The sequence below is a fragment of the Halichoeres trimaculatus genome, unplaced genomic scaffold (genome assembly GCF_033239565.1).
Source record: "Halichoeres trimaculatus isolate MK-OKI-2021-1 unplaced genomic scaffold, fHalTri1.1 fHalTri1_scaffold_11, whole genome shotgun sequence".
NCBI lineage: Eukaryota > Metazoa > Chordata > Actinopteri > Labriformes > Labridae > Halichoeres > Halichoeres trimaculatus.
Genome location: NW_027437189.1, coordinates 8,478,495 through 8,494,241, shown reverse-complemented (window position 1 = coordinate 8,494,241; position 15,747 = coordinate 8,478,495). Strand labels below are relative to the sequence as shown.

Below are 15,747 nucleotides of genomic sequence, written 5' to 3'. Positions count from 1 at the left end.
AACAACAACTGCAGCACATTTTGTGTTCTGCTGGAGCGAGCAAATGTAGGTGAGCAGAAATGTCACGGGCACCCTGAGGTGATTCAGCACAGACTTGACCTAATTCAGAGGTGGGTGCAGTAAAGACAGCCCAGTGGATTTAGTCACTGCCCTCTGTTATCCAGTGGTGCTCTGTATCACCGGCTGAAGTGGACTCTGACCTACCCAGGGAGCCATGTGATTCCCATCAATGCTTCTGTGTTAGAACAGCCAAAGGAGGTCTGTCACTAACCTCTAAATAAGATGACAGGGAGTCGTGTTGAGCGCCTGCAGAGACTGGAGAAACTTGTGAGTACATGTCTGTGTCTGGAACGCAGCTTCTTTGCTTGTGGACGTGTTGTTTGTGAGTAGTAAACAATGTATTTTCAGCTGTTAACACACGACAATCTGCACTAATACTTCTTTCCACTATCTCTACGTACTGTGTTATTTACAGCACATTACTCTTTAAACAAGCTGTTGTTGGACCATCTTTATGTGACCATACAGAGAGATCATTTCCTGACTTGTGAAAGTGGTTATTATCATGAGATCAGAGTTAAAAACAACAGTCAGAGAGCATGGAGAGCCATATGCTTCAGAGGTTTCCTCCACGTGTCAAAGAGTTATTTACACAGGATCAGCTGTCTCTTACTCTTTCTACCCAGAACTTGAATTACATTAACCTAACACTGACTTCCTCTGTGAAAACACTTTCTAAGGACTAACTAATGCTCCGGCACCTGAAGCTGTAAACATTTGCTGATAATGGTAAAGAAGCTCAACTGGCCTCAGCTGACATTTGCTCCGCAGTTGTATCATTTTGAAAACAGTGATGATGAGCTAAAAGGAACTGCAGTGCATGCTTCCTTTAAGTGGTTAACCTTCTGAATTACAAGTTTTGATCCTTTATACTTCTATGCTTCATTTCTGAAGGTGGTACTGGAGTGTTAATGCAGTTATTTTATCTCATGGAAAAACAGAATAAGTTGTTTTGCTGACAGAAATTCTGTGTCAACATAAATGAAATATGGCTGTACAATACGTTGTGATGTAATGTGTTGCTATAAGATATGATGTAAAACTGTGCAGTATAATACAGTTTAATACGATGAAATAAGATAGGATCCAGTATGATTTTGTAGAATAGGATACTATACGATATGCCACAAAACGATATGGTACAACTTGACATGATGCGGGACAGTACGGTACAGATATGAAAAGATACGGGTTTGTGCAATGTAATGCAGTATGACTTGGTGAAAATGCAATACATGTGATTGATTAGGGATGGGAATCGAAAACCAGCTCCTGTTGAGAATGGATAAGAAATGTTTTAATTAGGGATGCACAATATTATCAGCTCAATATCGGTATCGGCTGATAAAAGCTTAAAAACACGTTAATCGGTATTGGCAGATATGAAAATTTCTGCCGATATGCACAGCCGATAATGTGCTATTCAGTTAGGATTATTATTATTTCCCATCTGAAAAATAAGCTCCTTAAATAAAATGTAGCACTTCATTTATTTGCACTGCAGAGCTCTGTGTCTGTCACCAGGTTGTTACAGTAGCTCTAAAATAATCAAATGCAACTTGGTTATGTTTAAAAATGCATTGTACATTTAAAGTTCATGTGATCTAAAGAAATTATTTTTCTGTATTTCAATACTGAATGTCTTGAGTTTGAAAATATAATACATTTCTTATTTATGGTGAAATCAAATGTTTTTTTGTCTTGTTTTATGTGTGTTTCTTAAACAAATAAGACCGTCACAATTGGAGTAACATGTAAATTCCAGTACAGGATAGACTTAGCTTTCTTTACAGTGAAAAAAAACAAACAAACTTGTGATTATCGGTATCGGTATCGGCCAAAAGGGTTTCGATATATTGGCATATCGGATATCGGCACAAATCCAATATAGTGCATCCCTAGTTTCAATCCATCAATATCGTTAGTCTTTGTGCTTAACGATTCCTTTATCAATTCTTTACATTGTGCCGGAGACGCTGAGCCTTATGTCGACTGGTCTGCTGCAGCTATCTTAGCTTAGCAGTTAAATAATGTTTCCCAAGAAACTCTGATTCAGGATTTTCAGCTTGAAGTTTTACTGACAAACTGACTTCATAAAGAAATGTTCATTACTCTCTCAGAAGATTCATATCCAGTAGTTTCAAAATGGTATAAATCACCTTATTTACCATTTATACTTACAGTATAAACTCAATTAAATGAAAACCTGTAAAGCTACTTTTTGTACCAAGAAAATTCACAACAGGAATTGATAAGGGTATCAGTATTGACAAAATATTATCAAGTCCCATCCCTATGATTGATTGATGTGATGCTATTCAATACAATTCAATGTGTTGGGATGCGATAAGGTGTGGTGCAATGCAGTACATCATAATGTGATGCAAAGCAAGGTGATACGATGCAATAGAATATAGGACAGTACAGTGTTGTGCGATGTAATGTATCAATGTAGTAATAGGGGTGAGTATTAGCAAGAACCTCACGATATGATACACATCTGGGTCACAATACGATAATATAACGATATCACAGTATTGTAACTATTTGATTGAAAACAGGTTTTCTATTTTACTATGATGAAAGTCAGATGCAATGTTTCATACACACACTAAACTTGAAAACATAAAATGTGTCAAGTTTGTCACTTAAACTATTGTGACATTAAACTAATGCTGCAAAGAAATTATTGGTTGAAAGACTTGGTCAGCTGGTAAAATGTCACTTGGTGTAACCAATGTCACTTGTAAAAAACATTGCGCAAAACGTGACTATGATTATTATTTTATTAGTCTACTACACAGTTAAAAATTAAACTTAATATGGTTTTAAACTCACTAAAACATTGATGTTTATGGCATCAAAAATCACATCATCAAGTTTAGGAATAAATTATTTTGAATAAACTTTGAGGTTATGTTCATTGTACAGTTTATGGGCAACATAAAGCAGAGTAGCTCTTCAGCGCCATCTACCACAGTGCAGTGGAAGACGTATTGTGCTTCCAACTCACTAAAAAATGAATTTTTAATTGATATGGTTCAATACTATGAAATGCAATATGATATAATGTGATGTGATACGGTGCAAACATGTTGAAATATGATGCGATGTCATGATACACCAAGTTGTGGTAGGATACTTGATATAATGCGATAACCTAATTCTTATAATAATCATTATGTCATACTACACAGTGCTTAGATAACTGATAAGCTGCAAGTCAGTCATTCAGTAATGATACATAATGATTTCTGATTAATAGAAGAACATTTCCCGCTCCTCACGATAAGGTACAGGATTAATGTCAATAGTGCCATGATGTCATCAAGTCATGATGTAGAAATGGTGAGGCAACTTAGGCAAAGTCATTCCCAGAAACAGATTTCTCCGTGGTTTTTTCCTTCTCGCAATACACCTAAAAGCTCAGGTTTCTCTTGTGACTCTGTGGGTGGCTGACCATGAGTTCTGATTATCCAGAAATATATGACTAGCTGTCAGAGAGATAGATATATTAGCATAGAGTGTTTCTAAATGTTGAAGTGATACTTTCAAAAAGGATGTGAGTTCTTAAGCTCTGACTCTGTGTACAAGTTTTAACAACAGAACAAGAGAAGAATTATGAGTCCACAGATCAAAACTTAGTGTTTAATTTCCTTATTTATGTTTTTAAGTCTTATTCTTACCCATAGAAGGAAGGTTGAGTTTAATGCCTCTGACCTTTTCTTTCTAGGTATGACACACAGCAGAGGTTGGACAAATTAGAGTTGGCCCTCTTTGTCTCCAGACTCTTCAGACTGATTCCCCCACAGCATGGCTCTGCTCATCCACCTGCTGGCCTGTGCCTTCGGCCTGGGCTCCTGGGTGGCGGTGAACGGTCTGTGGGTAGAACTGCCCCTCATCGTCAACAAGCTTCCTGAGGGCTGGGACCTCCCGTCCTTCCTGACCGTCATCATCCAGCTCGCCAACCTGGGACCTCTTCTGGTCACACTCATGCACAAACTCTGCCCGGGTTACCTCAAAGAGCGTGTCGTCATTTACTGCATCCTCTCCATCGGCGTTGTCGCCTGCATCCTGCTCGCCTTCTTTTGGGATAAAACTACCGTAGTGGCCGGGGCACCGCGCAGCACCGCCTTCTTCATCATCACCTTCTTCCTTGCGCTGGTGGACTGTACCTCTTCGGTTACCTTCCTGCCTTTTATGATGCAGCTCCCAGCAAAATACATCACCACGTTCTTTATTGGGGAAGGCTTAAGTGGTTTCATACCTGGGGTAGTCGCTCTGGCTCAAGGCGTGGGCATTGCCAAATGTGTCAACTCCTCGTCTCCAGGAAACCACACAGGAGGCGACACATGGACGATACACACAGAGTATCTTCCTCCTAACTTCTCCCCTGAAGTGTTTTTCTTCTTCCTCGCAGCCATGATGTGTGTGAGCATGGCCGCTTTCATAGCACTAAACAGAATTCCTCGGACATTCGAGCTGTCCACTGAACACCTTGTGCCGGACACTGTGGCATCTGTCAGCTCTGGGCTGGATAACCCTGGAGCAGAGAAGGACGGGGAGGATGTCAAAGGTCAGGGTGAGGGGGAGGCCCAGAGCAGGCCTCTGCTGGCCGGGCCTAGACACTCTGTGTACCAGCTCACCTTCATCTACTTCCTGGTGGTGTGGATTAACAGTGCAACCAACGGCCTGCTGCCCTCCGTGCAGACATTCTCCTGTATGCCCTACGGGAACCTGGCATATCACCTCTCTGCTGCTCTGTCCTCAGTCGCCAACCCACTGGCCTGCACCATCGCAATGTTCCTCCAAAACAGGTGAGATGCTCTAAAGCTTCAAACTTCTATCCTCTCCCCTGATACTTATCCAATGTTTTATACATTACACATTTACAAAGTGGTCATACCCACAGGAACACACACCATAGTTTGTAGGCTACATCTTCACACTCTGGATGTCACAGAAGCTTTAGAGTCTTTCGTTGGAGAGCTGACAGTTTGAAGCTGGAAAAAGAACATGAGGTTCACTTTTGAAGACAGTTTTCAGGTCACTGTGGAAGCTTCTTGCCAGTCATAAGTTAGACCCATGAACACCATGCTTCATTGAAGAAGACAAGGAGATTGTCGGCCAGCGATGCACTAGTTTGATCCTGGTATCAGGTATCGATCTCATGTTGAATCACAAATTAAGGTCTTAAATCAATCCATAAGGCAGACCTCTGTCATTAAGAGGGATGTCCCGATACAGATTTTTTGACTTCCGATGCGATCCAATTTTTTCTTTATTGTTTTGCTGCTACCGATACCTTTCTCTGATAAATCCCGCCCTCCGTTGGGTGATTCTGTTGTAAATAACGAATCATATTTGTAGTTTTAAAGTGATCCCTGTTGGTGCCTCCTTCAGAAACACTCACTTTACAAATGTTGCAAGATGCTGTTTTACTATCATTGCTTTCCTAAGAGAAGTAGTCCCACACAGCAGACATGTTCGCAAGGTGGTTTAATTTACAGCAGCTGTAAAGCGTGACAGTGCTGAAAACATGTGGAAAATGTATCGGTCCCAATCAAGTGATGAAATCCGAAGCTTTACGATCCTCCCAAAACAGCCATATCGGGTGCTGATACCAATCGGTGTATCAGATCGGGACAACCCAGGTCTAAGGATGAGTACCTTTCACATTTGAAACCATATGGTACCGATACCCGGTGCCTGGCAATCTGTACCTGTACTCAACGGTACCAATTTTCTGTACTTTTTTGCGTTTATGTGGTAAAAAATATCAGTTTCTTTAATAACAAAATATATATCATTTTTAGATTTAACATATTTATTCTTCAATATATAAACTTGCAATGCTGTGTTTATGTCCAGCATGGAAAATCACCTACTCTTTCACTCCCTCAGTCACAAGGATGCATTTAGGTACCTAAACATTTTGATTTTACATGAATCGGTACCCGGTACTTTTAACAGAATTTGGTCGGTATCCATAAAAGTACCTTACACGGTACCCATCCCTACCAAGGTCATTAACTTGCAATTCCTGTTAGTTTTGGAAATTTACTCAACACATATTCACACCTTTATGTTCCCATAACAGTATAACAAAGTAAGTTTAGATATATCTCCATTTTGTTTTGGTTTACAAAGTTAGAAAAGCCTGAAGTCGACACACAATTCTCAGTCTCATCTTCATATTGAGGAATAGTGGATGTTAAATTGGTTTTTGATTGGATCAGTATCGGTCCAGGAATAAATAGACTTACAAGTTTGATTGGTTCATCATCACAACCACCAAGTTGTTGGGATGATGTTCAATGACATAACACATCTAATAAAAGTTTGGTCACTTACTGATTGATTTATAGGCAATAAGACTCAACATAAAGAGAACAAATTATTTTTGTGAAGAGTGGTGGATTAATTTTATTTTTAAAATGCTGTTTGAGGCCTTTTACACACGTGGCCGGGCATTTTCAAAAAATGTAAAGTCCCCCTTCATTTAAAAAAAAAAACTTTTGCCCATACACCCTGGGTAAATCTTCCCGTGATTGTGGGTTGAAGCATGCCAAACCCATATTTGGCAGTGTTTTTCAGACGTGAAACATCCAATCAATATAAACCCCTGTTATTCAACTGTGAAGTTTGAGAACCAAAAACTCTGTTTTCCAGGGTATACATAAAACCACAAAACCGGAGTTTCCCGAAATCTTCATTTTGGCCAGAGTCTTCAGAAAACATTGTTTTTGGTTCTGTGAAACTGTGGTTTCATGTGGACAACAGGCCTACGTGTGGACATGGTCTTAGTTTTGATGTCAATGAGTCCGTCCCTCCTGCCTGACTTACCAATGTGTGAAATTCCATAGTATCTGCTCTACTTTCTCTGTGTAAATACATATAACTTAAGGACAGAGACAGCAGTTATTTTAGAAAATAACGTAGAGATTGCTGCTAAAAGGTTTCAAACATCATTTATGCAACAGGTTTGTTTTTATAAGAGATGGTTTTTAAGGGTCTGGTTTAAAAAGCTACAATGAGTAACAGAAACTTGTGGACCAGATGCTCGTGACCTCTGTGTTTGTGTGACAGTCCCTCCACTGCAGCTCACAAAGGAAACACATCAGCACATAAAAAGGGAAGTTCACACCAAACAAAGTGTCACCTCGAAACTGGACACTATATTTGAACAGATTGTGGTTTTGATCCTTGATCACGAGCTCTGATTGCTCAAAAGAAAAGCTTGATTTAATGGCCTGTGTGAACATTATTTAACTTTCTAATATCAGAGTGTTATCACCATCACTATCGCTCACTTTATGGCTTGAGCACATTATGAAAGGCTATTACCAAAGTCAAACAAGCTGTCCTTTTGAAAACAGAAGCTGTCTCTCCGAGGAATGTTAGAAATGAGAAAACTGCTGCTGATAACAAACCTCTTTTGTTTGCAGGTCCCTGGTCTTTCTCGGAGTGCTGACCGCATTGGGTACAGGGTTTGGAAGCTACAACATGGCTATGGCAGCTATGAGCCCGTGTCCTTTACTGCATGGGTCGATGGCGGGAGAGATAATCATTGTAAGTGAGGACAAACAGACACGTGTGACATAGATCAACTGAAAAGTATCTCAGAGGTTTTATCAGGGAAAAGTCCAGTTCCTACTTTACAAAACACCTGAGGATTGAGCAACTCTGCTCACTCTCATAACCAAAGATGAGGCAACATGTTTTCAGGTGTGGCTGAGTTATCAACATGAGAAATTAATGTGCTGTGAGATCCTGATATGTGTTCAGACACAGCTGCTTGTAAGTCCAGTTTGTCCTTTTGGCCTCTGCAGGTGCTCTCGTGGCTCTTCTTCACGGGAACGCTGACTTATGTCAAAGTAATGGTGGGTGTCATCCTGAGGGACCGGAGCCACAACGCCCTGGTCTGGTGTGGAGCTGCAGCGCAGATGGGCTCATTAGTCGGTTCGGTCACCATGTTCCCGCTGGTTAACGTCTACCAGCTGTTTAGGTCGGGAGACTTTTGCAACACTAAGTGTCCCTGATGCTCAATCTGAGGAGGCCGGAGACGCTTGGTGAAGGATTCGACGTGGGAAAGGATTCAAAACCACTCCTCATTTTTCTTGAGTTGATGCCAGGAAGTGTTAGCCAACTAGCTTAGCTTAGCATTCAAACTTAAAACAAGGACACTGTTAGCCTCTCTCTTCCAAAGGATGACTATGAGCACTTATCCTGTTAATCATGTTTGATCTATATACAACTCACAATTTTTATCTGACAATCCAGATAAATGAGCTTTCATTGTCAGATCTTTATTTTTATAGATTTTAAAACAAGATACAACTTGTTTATTTACTTGAGAGCATGCCTTTTCCTTTTACAGTTTGAGGCTAGCTGTTTCACTGTTTAAGTTAAGCTAAGCTGAGCCAAGCTAAAAGGCTATGGCTTCATATGTAGTCTGCAGAAATACAAGTTTTTTTTTAAATCAAAGGGCTGAATACCCGAAATGTGAAACTATTTAAATATACAGATCTGGGACCATGAAAGTGCCAACCTAGGAAGTGATATTTTGTATATTTCTTTTCTTTTCTTTTTTCCGATTCTGTGATTTCTAAGCTATGTTTGCACTGATAAATGTTATAAATACTATTATGGAATATTAAATATATGTGTCATTTAATACACTTTGGAAAAACTTATATAATAGAAACTAGAAGTTGAACGTTGGGGCTGTGTCTCAAATCGCATACTTCTGTACTTACATAGTAAGTACATGTACTTAAATGGTAAGTTTACCACTTTGAGTGCTTGAGTGTGTTCACACTGACTGTATGGAAAAACATAGTGGACTTCGATTTCTCAGCTGGCGCACTCACAAAAGTGTGGTCAAAAAGTTGTCACCTGAAAGACACCTGTGAACGGGTGTGAAAAGCGACCACCACCTCCAGTAAGTGTGAAGCCACAGTGTTTGATTTGAGACAACACTACCCTGTAAGATTTCATGCACTGTTCTGGTAAGTGCACAGCGCAGTGTACTTCATGTAGGTGTACTAACTACAGTTTCTGATTGTTTGAGACACAGCTTGAGTCATTCGCATCATTCACTCTCAGCATGTATCAGTCATAAAACTAATTGCCCACTAGATGGCACAAGCACACTTCTCTACATCAACACCTGTCACTGCAGGCAACCAGTGACCACAAATCAATGCCTGTTAAACACATTTATTCTGACTGTGTGTACAAAAACAAGGACTTAAATGGAGGTTGAGTATGAAAATGTAAGGTTTTTCTCAAGGTTTCTTTTTTAATCCAAACATGTGTGCATAAAAATAAGTGCATCTGTGGGTGATACAGGGAGACAGTCAGAACTCAGAGAGCTCAGGAACCATCAATTTCACATGATTTGTTTTTGAACTGACTTTGTTTATTACCCAGTACAAATTTAAAATATGGTTCTTCCGTTCAAGATACTTTACACTTCTATTCCTTTAAGTTTAACAAGGAAGTAAAGCCATTTTAGTTATTTAAATTTATCCAACAGATGTATCGAACATTTTTTTGCACGGTTGAGTTTTATTTAGAAAATTTGTATATTACAAATATCTCGCTAGTGTTGCCCAAATATCACAATATGAAACAGGGGGATACTTCTGACAGGGTGCTGTATCTGCTTTAATGGAAATATACTGATGCACCTGTCAGTTTTCTTACACTCCTCAACTTGAGAAAAGATCTTTTTCTAAATATAAAAAAGGATCAAAGTGCTTCCTCTGGCCGTTTTATGGACCTATAGATATTTTGATAATGAAAGTGACCATTTCAGGCTCTACAAAGGTAGTGTGTTTACATGCCAGGCCAGTCATGTGATGCATCTTTTAGCCTTGCAATAACGCCTCTCAAACTCAAACCAAAACGCTCTCAGCAATAAATCACTGATAGAATAATAAATCACCAACTGCTCCCAGAAACGCTGATAACAAACAAAAAGCAAGAGGGGAAGATAAGCAGCCACGAGAAAGCAGACAGACAGTGATCCTATAATACGTCTGATCTGAGCTCCCATCATCCCTATCAGAGATGCTGCTGCACATCCTCTGAGGAGGACGCGGGATGCTGGTCATCCATGGGAACCGCAGAGTGGTTTCCCATCAGCAGCTGTTCCTCCTCGCAGAACCTTTGCCCTTCAGGAGGACAGCGAGAGGTTCCCCGGCCTGGAGGAGGGAGGGGAGGGGAGGGTGGTGGAGGGGCTCTAATTACTGATGCTCAGCGGGGGGCCAATGGCTGTTGCTCCTTCCGCTGGTCACTTGGGAGCTTCCCTGACCCCGGCACTGAGTAAAAACAAAAAGATAAGGAAAGGGAAAATGGGGCCACAATTAGCCCTGTGTAGCCTCCAGGGCTCGGGATCAGTGGAGGAGAAGCACAGATGGGACTTTCTCACTTGGATTTGTTGAATCTACATTGCAGCGTTGTGCAAGCTGCACAGAAATCACTGCAGCCGGTAGTCAGTGTAGTTTGAATGAAATTTTAATCACCTCAAAAATACACCGATGTATTATTCCTGTCTGCAGGAGTGTACACCTGATGAATGCTCATAAACGCTGATCTGATGTCGACATGACCTTGTGTATTTATATGTAATCAGAAGGATTTGCCTCTAAGCTTCATTAGCTAAATTCCTTGATTGGCTCGGGGCTTTTGTGTCGGGACAAAACAAAGCAGCAAAGAAAAAGTGTATCATTTCCCTGCGAGTGTCAGATGGTCCCATCGCTCCTCCAGCTGGTCAGGAGGGGCTGTGGCCACCTGGATGCTGAGTCCCAGTCCTGTGAGATCCTGCAGACTCCTCCGCCATGTGAAGACTCCACTTACTACGCTACAGAGAGGTCCATCTGCTCAGGACGACACCTCCCAAAGAGCCCCCCCTCCTAAAGCTCCCCTCCCTCCAGCCTCTGTGCCTCTCAGCTAAATGAGCAGCGTGTCGAATGGAAGGAGGATTTACCCTTCCTTTAACTGGATAAGAGAATGAATTCACAGCACCATGATGCAATGACTGAACCAACCCACCTGCACTGCTGCTGAATCGACAGATACGTCACCTGTGTCTGACTTTGCAGGGACTACAGGGTTTTCTGAGGTGCTTGTTAAGACCTTAAACGGTGTAAAAGTGCAGTCACACAAAAAGAAAGTGTCTTCTTATTGATGTAAATAAACAAAACAATGCTCAGCAAGTGTGGAAATTTGCTTGGCTGAACCCGCAGCCCGACAGATTTTGGCAGCTGATGTTCAGGTGAACAGCTTGTGGGTAAACCGATTGCTGATGCATGCAGACGATCCGCAGACGGGCTCAGCTCAGACAGCATCTCTCCCATCAATTTCCACACACACTCCATTTAATAAACGCTGTCCATTTATTTGAAATTGGATGTGACAGCCCTATGTCATTTCACTACAGTGTCTGGGAGCAGACAGTGATGCACGCAGGCCCACTCCTCGTTTTCTATCAGCAGGTATTGATGTTGCTTTAATGAAGTGCCTAGCACTCCACCCTAGGAAGAGACAAGTCTGTCAGCATATGTAAATGCTTCCTGCCTGTCATTGTTGTGGAGGGTTCAGCATGGGTCAGCATGGATTCCCCCTCTGGGAACCCTTTGTTCTGGGGCCCGACTGTGCCACATGAGGGGACCAATTACAGAGCCGCACAGCAGGACGGGGGTGCTAACTTGTTACCCTGCTGTAGTGAGCTAATTATTACCTCCACACTGAGAGCAGTGAAGAGCCAGAGCATCATGGAGTGGTAACAAAAGACAGCTTGAGCGTATGAGCGCAGCCTCTACATGAAATGGTTTATATTTCCAGGAGGTGATCAGACGTCTCACGTCACTGGTTTACATGGAAGGCACCATTATCACAGTTTGGGAAAAGGTCATCCCAATTTTCCCTCCATAAATAGCTACTGAACTCCTTGAATCCCAGCGGAGCTTCTTTGCATTGTCAATGCAAAGGCAATTTACAGGCTACACACTGCCAACCACATAACCTTGATGGGGTGTCAAGAAATGATTTATGAAAATGCATCCTGCTCCCCCCTGTCCCGAGTGAGACCTGGCTGGACCCGGAGTGTTGACACAAAGCCCGCACGGCCATGCAAACAGACACTCGGCAAATTATCATTCATATCATAACATCTCAATGGGCTTTTGTTCCCAGCTCCTGATGAGATATTGGCTGTCTGTTTCTCATCAAGGGAGTGCGGCAGATTTGGCAGGTTTCTGCGGAGCAGCAAAACCTTTCAGCTGACGTGCAGAATGATGCTTTATGCAAATGCGGGAGAGGGGAGATGAAACACAGGTAAGGTAACAATGAAGAGGTCAGCGGGAATGTCTGAGCAGCTTTATCACAAGGGTGTTAGGGCAGCTGTCCTCAAACTTTGGGGAAAAAAAATCAAAAGATGTTCGAGTGTTTCTTTGTATTATTGCACCAACAAGCACAAACTAATTTTGGAATGAAAGCATCAATAAATAAAATACAATACAGCTCTTGGCTATCAGTGTCTGATTTCCAGAACAACAACTGCCAAAGTGAAAAATGTTTATGAGCTGAGCTGGCTTTACGCAACTGTTGACTAATTCCTCTCCACAACCAGGCAGCTGTTGAGTTATACCCGTTCAAAACACCTTTTTTATTCTTTTTATTTACTTCTTTCTCCTTTTTTAAAGCTCTACTCCTGCTGAAGCTTATTTTCATCATTTGATACTGAAACAAGCTTTGTGTAAGAAACGTAACCTTGAACTTTGATGCAACAGTTGACAGCTAACTGTTGTTGTCAACATCACTGAAAATCTAGCCATTGGTTTAAACTGTTACCCTTTTCTATTATTACATTTATTTCTTGTTAATCTAACTTAGAAAAAATGCATGACTGGTTATTTTTAAGATAAACAATAAAAAGAAGGGGGCCCAGAGCTACTCCTTGGGGTGCCCCGATCTGAGGGACAGATTTTAAGGATAAAAGGAAGGACGAATTTGGGGACAAAATATTCAACCAAACACCTCTCGATGCATATAGACGCCCTTCCTTTCTTGCTATTACCCCCTCCCCTAACATCCAGCCCATTCATCTCCTTCTCCCCACCCCCAGTGACCAGTCTAGCCCAGCTGCTAGGGGCTACCAGTCCCCCTGGTGTGTGTGGGGCCAGTCAAGTGGAAAATGGCTGCTGCCGAGAGAGCCCACTTTAGAGAGCCATCATCCTTTGAAGGGGCATGATGGCCTTTGACAGCCGCAGTGTTAACACGGAGCCCACACCAACACAGCTCTGCTATTATCGTGTTTACTAAAGCAAGAGGAGAGAAGAGAGGAATCAAGGCGAGAGCCTGTTGGTTGATGTTTGAGTCCGGGGGTGACGGGGGTCCTTGTCTGAGCCGCGCCACAGTGACATTGTGGGGAAACATGACATGGGATCACTCACAGGCAGGTGGAGATTGTTTCAACACATCAGTCGAGCTTTTAAAGGACAGGGTTGAGTTGTTCATCTCAGGGTTTCTGATCTTGGTGCACTGTGGCTGCATTTTAAACACTCACATGTTTCAGGCAGATGTGACAAGTAACACAACTCTGACACATATTAGTTATCGCTTATAAAAAAAAAAGTTCAGTTTCCTCTACGTAGCTGTTTAATGTCCTCAAATGACACAAAATGTCTTTTTGCAAATACTCAGTATTTTGTGGGATTGTGTGACCAGACTTATCAGCGTGTTGACTGGTGGACATTAAAAGAAGCAAGCTCACTTCTACCAAATCCAAGAAGGAAGAAAGAGATAGTAAATCTCAAAAGTATTAACAATTAACAATAAGCTGGACTGGTCCAACACTTCAAAGTTCATTTAAAGAAGGGTCCAAGCAGACTGATTTGGGTCAGGAGTCTCAGGTCTTTTGGTGAGGAGGAGGCTCTGTTACAACAAACTAGTGAAGAAGACCAGCTCAGTCCTCGGATGCCCTTTGGACCCTGTGGAGAGGGTGACTGACAGGAGAATGATGACCAAGCTGTCATCTGATGGACAACATGTCTCACCCCTTACAGCAGACTTTAACATCACTGGGAAGCTCAATCAGTGACAGACTCCTTCACCAAGAGATGCAGCAAGTCTTTTTTTCCAGCTGTGATCAGACCAAACACCTGTAACACTCACACTTTCAGCACTAACCCCTGTTAAAGCTGAAACCCTCTATTTCCAGGTGTGCAATAACTTGTTGGCATCACTGGTGCAATTAAAGATTTTGACACGTGCAATACAATGCCACTGTGTTGCTCTCCTGTATACACATTTCTTGTAGTTAAATTGTTCTGTACTAAATTTTTTCTAGTTACACTTACTACATTATTCTATTCTTGATGTAATTTCGTTTACACTATACACTATACTGTCAATTTTGCCACTGTAATTGTGTACATTTCCCAAATTTGGGACAGTTGGAGGATTATTCATTGCATGTTAAGCCAGGAGTCACTAATATTACATGTTACAGGCATGTCTTAGAGCACCGGGCTGTGAGTAATACAAATATAGCCGGTTACTAAAGCCGCTTTTCCACCAAGTAGACCAGTTTGGTTCGTCTTGGTACAGCGCACATTTTGTGGCGTTTCCCCTGACTTATCTAGGGACAGATCCCCAAATAACCAAGACGAGCTGTCCCACTTTTTGGGACCTTTTCGTATGGGTGCCAGACTGAACCGATCCGCTCTCGGAAGGTGGAGCTACAACACTGCAGACCATTGATTGGACAAAAGAATCATCACTTACCCCGACAGCGGCATTTCTCCTGGCGGCACACAGACTTCTCTGAAACAAAGCTTGATTGCACTTTGTATCAAAGAGCTACATGGCAATCACAGAGAGGACGAAATGCTGCATGTCTTCCATCGTTGCTCTTTGTTTACTGTGTCACGTTTTCCTTATTCGTTGGATTTATTAGCGGGGTAAACCGTGTCGCGCTGCTACAGCGTCACGCTATTATATAACACCTGTGGCTTTCGGCATCCGGCTTACATGCCGCCTACCAAGAGAGGGCACAGTTTGCTGTGGAAACGCATAAGGGATCAGGCTTAACTGTACCAAACCGTGCCAAACTGTACTGAGCCGAACCGGACTGCTCGATGGAAACGTGGCTTTAACCACGCTATAAACCAAGTGCAAATTTTGCTTGTTGTCATGTTTAATAAATACATAATATTATTAATAAATACATTGCCTCATAGCTTTTCATCCTGCAAAAGGTTTTCTTGAATGAAGCAAAGTTGTGTTAAAAGGAGGATCCGATCTCCAAAATTTGAATCACGTCCTTATGACAACAGGTGCTCATGGGAAATAGAGTCTTAATCCAGGAAGTAGCTGGATAGTCTTTTCAGCACCTTTAAAATAATTAAGGATACAATTTTTCAAAATTGTTTTTAAACTTATTAAGCTTAATGATGACTTCATAATTGCTTACAGTTAGTTTATGATGAATTGTAAACCCCACTTTTGTAAATGAATCTACTTTTTAAAAAGTTTTGTACTGCTATCAATGGGAGCTGCTCTATGCAGATATGTCCATTATTACTGCGAGAATCCAAAACAAAGACATATTCAGTCCAGAAGCTACTGAAAGCACAACATGGCAAACTCAAGCCTAAAATGCAACAGGGGTGTCCT

The 15,747-nt window shown here is 41.7% G+C and overlaps 1 protein-coding gene across 1 annotated transcript; it reads left to right on the top strand.

Annotated features, from left to right (window-relative positions):
- Nucleotides 1-9,359, top strand: slc52a3-1 (solute carrier family 52 member 3-1). Its single transcript, XM_074681539.1, has 4 exons — nucleotides 1-327; nucleotides 3,794-4,877; nucleotides 7,509-7,632; nucleotides 7,893-9,359. The coding sequence occupies exons 2-4, from the start codon at nucleotides 3,874-3,876 to the stop codon at nucleotides 8,100-8,102; spliced, it is 1,338 nt and encodes a 445-aa protein (XP_074537640.1). The 5' UTR covers nucleotides 1-327; nucleotides 3,794-3,873; the 3' UTR covers nucleotides 8,103-9,359.
- The last annotated feature ends 6,388 nt before the right edge of the window (nucleotides 9,360-15,747 follow it).

Coding starts and splice junctions, on each gene's coding strand:
- slc52a3-1 (XM_074681539.1), top strand. CDS start 3,874: ATGGCTCTGCTCATCCACCTGCTGGCCTGTGCCTTCGGCCTGGGCTCC. Junction 4,878..7,508: donor GCAATGTTCCTCCAAAACAG/GTGAGATGCTCT, acceptor TTTTGTTTGCAG/GTCCCTGGTCTTTCTCGGAG. Junction 7,633..7,892: donor TGGCGGGAGAGATAATCATT/GTAAGTGAGGAC, acceptor TGGCCTCTGCAG/GTGCTCTCGTGGCTCTTCTT.